Here is a 2510-nt window from a genome sequence, read left to right as displayed (position 1 = left end):
TAACATAAAAAGTCCTCTGATCTCCTTCAAGAAATAGTCCAAATTTCGTGTTTGGTTGGAAGGAAATGAAAGGAAAGAGAGGAGAGAGAATTTTTTTTTAAAAAAAAAATTTGATTTAAATTTTAAGAAGAGAGCAAGAAAAGAAGTATCTATTTTTCTCCTCTCAACAAAAAAAAAAAAAAAAAAAGTTTCAACTCGTCTCTTCGTCTGCATTAAAATTCCTACCTCCTTGAAACCAAACGAATTTAAGACTTCTACGTAGCATGAACCACAAAGACATTTTCCCTTTATAAAAGGTTATAAGATAGTGCATGCTCATCCCTTATTCTATCTTAACCTCATCTTACACTCCACAGAAAATTTGGAGATGAGTTACTCTGAAACAAGGAAGCCACATGCTGTGTTGGTTCCACTTCCATTTCAAGGCCACATCAATCCTATGTTCCAACTAGCCAAGTTGCTTCACCTTAGAGGCTTCCACATAACCTTTGTCAACACTGAAAACAATCACAAACTCTTGCTCCAATCAATGCCTCCCAATGCTCTTGATGGCCTCCAAGACTTTTGCTTTGAGACCATCTCAGATGGACGTGGTGATAGTCAAGACATATTCTCTATTTGTGAATCAATAAGAAAACACTTGCTCTTACCCTTTTGTGAACTTCTTGCTAGACTTAATGATTCTGCCACTAAGGGTCTTGTTCCTCCAGTTACTTGCTTGGTTTCTGATTGGTCCATGAGTTTCACCCTACAGGCTGCTGAACAACTTGCACTCCCTATTGTTCTATTACCAGCTGCCAGTGCATGTTTGTTTTTGTCTGGTTTGGACTTTCAAACTCTTTTTGATAAAGGTCTCATACCACTCAAAGGTATATATTTAAGCTCTTTCTTTTGTAAAGTACATATAAATAAGTAATTCCAGCATGAATCATAAGTTTAATATACATTAAAATAATAATTGGAGGTATCTAATTTCACCAGAAGAAGTTCAAGAAGAAAAAATAGAAAGAAAAAATTAAATAAACTTCTTCATAAACTAAAACTAACTCATACAATTAAAAATTATTCTAATTTTTTTTTCAAGTTTTTATTAGTTATAAATAATGGATATATGTTAATGCAGAAATTGCTTGTTTGTATTATATATTCATACAATAGAGTCATTGACTATTGTAAATATGACTGCAGATGAGAGTTGTTTGACAAATGGGTATTTGGACACAAAAGTGGACTGCATTCCTGGTATTAAAGACTTTAGACTGAAGGACCTGCCAGACTTTATAAGGATAACAGATCCAAATGACTTTATGGTGAATTTTCTTATTGAAAACGCAAATAATGTGCCCAGGGCCTCTGCTATTGTTTTAAATAGTTTTGATGAACTTGAGAGTGATGTTTTGAATGCTCTCTCCTCAAAGTTCCCTTCCCTCTACCCCATTGGCCCTTTCTCTTCATTTTTGAGTCAAAGTCCTCAGAAGAACCACTTGACAACTTTAGGTTCCAGTCTTTTGAAGGAAGATATTGAGTGTCTTGGATGGCTTGAATCCAAGGAACCAAATTCTGTTGTTTATGTGAATTTTGGTAGCACCACAGTTATGTCACAAGAAAAATTTCTAGAGTTTGCTTGGGGTTTGGCCAACAGCAAGAGACCCTTTTTGTGGATCATTAGGCCTGACCTTGTCATTGCTGGATCAGTTATCTTACCATCTGAGTTTGTCAGTGAAATTTCAGATAGAGGCCTAATAACAGGCTGGTGTCCACAAGAACAAGTGCTGAACCACCCTGCAGTTGGTGGATTCTTGACTCACTGTGGATGGAACTCAACAGTTGAAAGCATTTGTGCAGGTGTGCCAATGTTGTGTTGGCCTTTTTTTGCTGATCAGCCAACAAACTGTAGGTACATTTGCAATGAATGGGACATTGGGATTGAAATTGATGCCAATGTGAAGAGAGAGGAGGTGGAGAAACTGGTTAATGAATTGATGGTGGGAGAGAAAGGAAAGAAGATGAGAGAAAAGGTTATGGAGTTGAAGAAGAAGGCAGAAGAGGACACTAGACCTGGTGGTCGTTCATACATGAACTTGGACAAAGTGATTAGTGATGTGTTGCTTAAAAAAATGAGTAAATAGTCACTTCAGAATCTGGAAGATGTAGACATATTAGTCCTAAGTTCTTGGAAGTGAAAATTTACATTCTCATTATAGTCCAAAACTAAAATAAAAATGTGATTGTAATGATTTACATTCTCATTATAGTACAAAACTAAAATAAGAATTGATTGTAATGATAATATTGATATATGCTCATAGAAATGAAATTCTTTTTTTATATTCTTTTTAATTTTTATTTATATGTGTCACGTTACTAAATATCACGTTCATTAAAGTGATGATAAACACTAGACAATATTAAAATTAATGAAAAAAATCAAAATTTTACATTTTAAAATTAAAAAATTAAATACTTCTATTTTAAATTAAATGTAGTAAAACTGCATATCCACGAAAATA

The 2510-nt window shown here is 34.1% G+C and overlaps 1 protein-coding gene across 2 annotated transcripts; it reads left to right on the top strand.

Moving 5' to 3' along the window:
* Positions 1-165: 165 nt before the first annotated feature.
* Positions 166-2246, top strand: LOC145954132 (7-deoxyloganetin glucosyltransferase-like). 2 transcript variants are annotated; one of them, XM_083067876.1, is made up of 2 exons: positions 166-851; positions 1189-2246. In XM_083067876.1, the coding sequence occupies exons 1-2, from the start codon at positions 368-370 to the stop codon at positions 2127-2129; spliced, it is 1425 nt and encodes a 474-aa protein (XP_082924002.1). In that variant the 5' UTR covers positions 166-367; the 3' UTR covers positions 2130-2246. The 2 variants fall into 2 exon arrangements, with proteins under 2 accessions (XP_082924002.1, XP_082924001.1); XM_083067875.1 differs by having other exon boundaries at positions 167-869.
* The last annotated feature ends 264 nt before the right edge of the window (positions 2247-2510 follow it).

This window comes from Cajanus cajan, chromosome 2 (genome assembly GCF_000230855.2).
Source record: "Cajanus cajan strain Asha chromosome 2, NIPB_CcT2T_4, whole genome shotgun sequence".
NCBI classification, from domain to species: Eukaryota; Viridiplantae; Streptophyta; class Magnoliopsida; order Fabales; family Fabaceae; genus Cajanus; species Cajanus cajan.
This window is presented reverse-complemented; position numbering and strand designations above follow the sequence as displayed.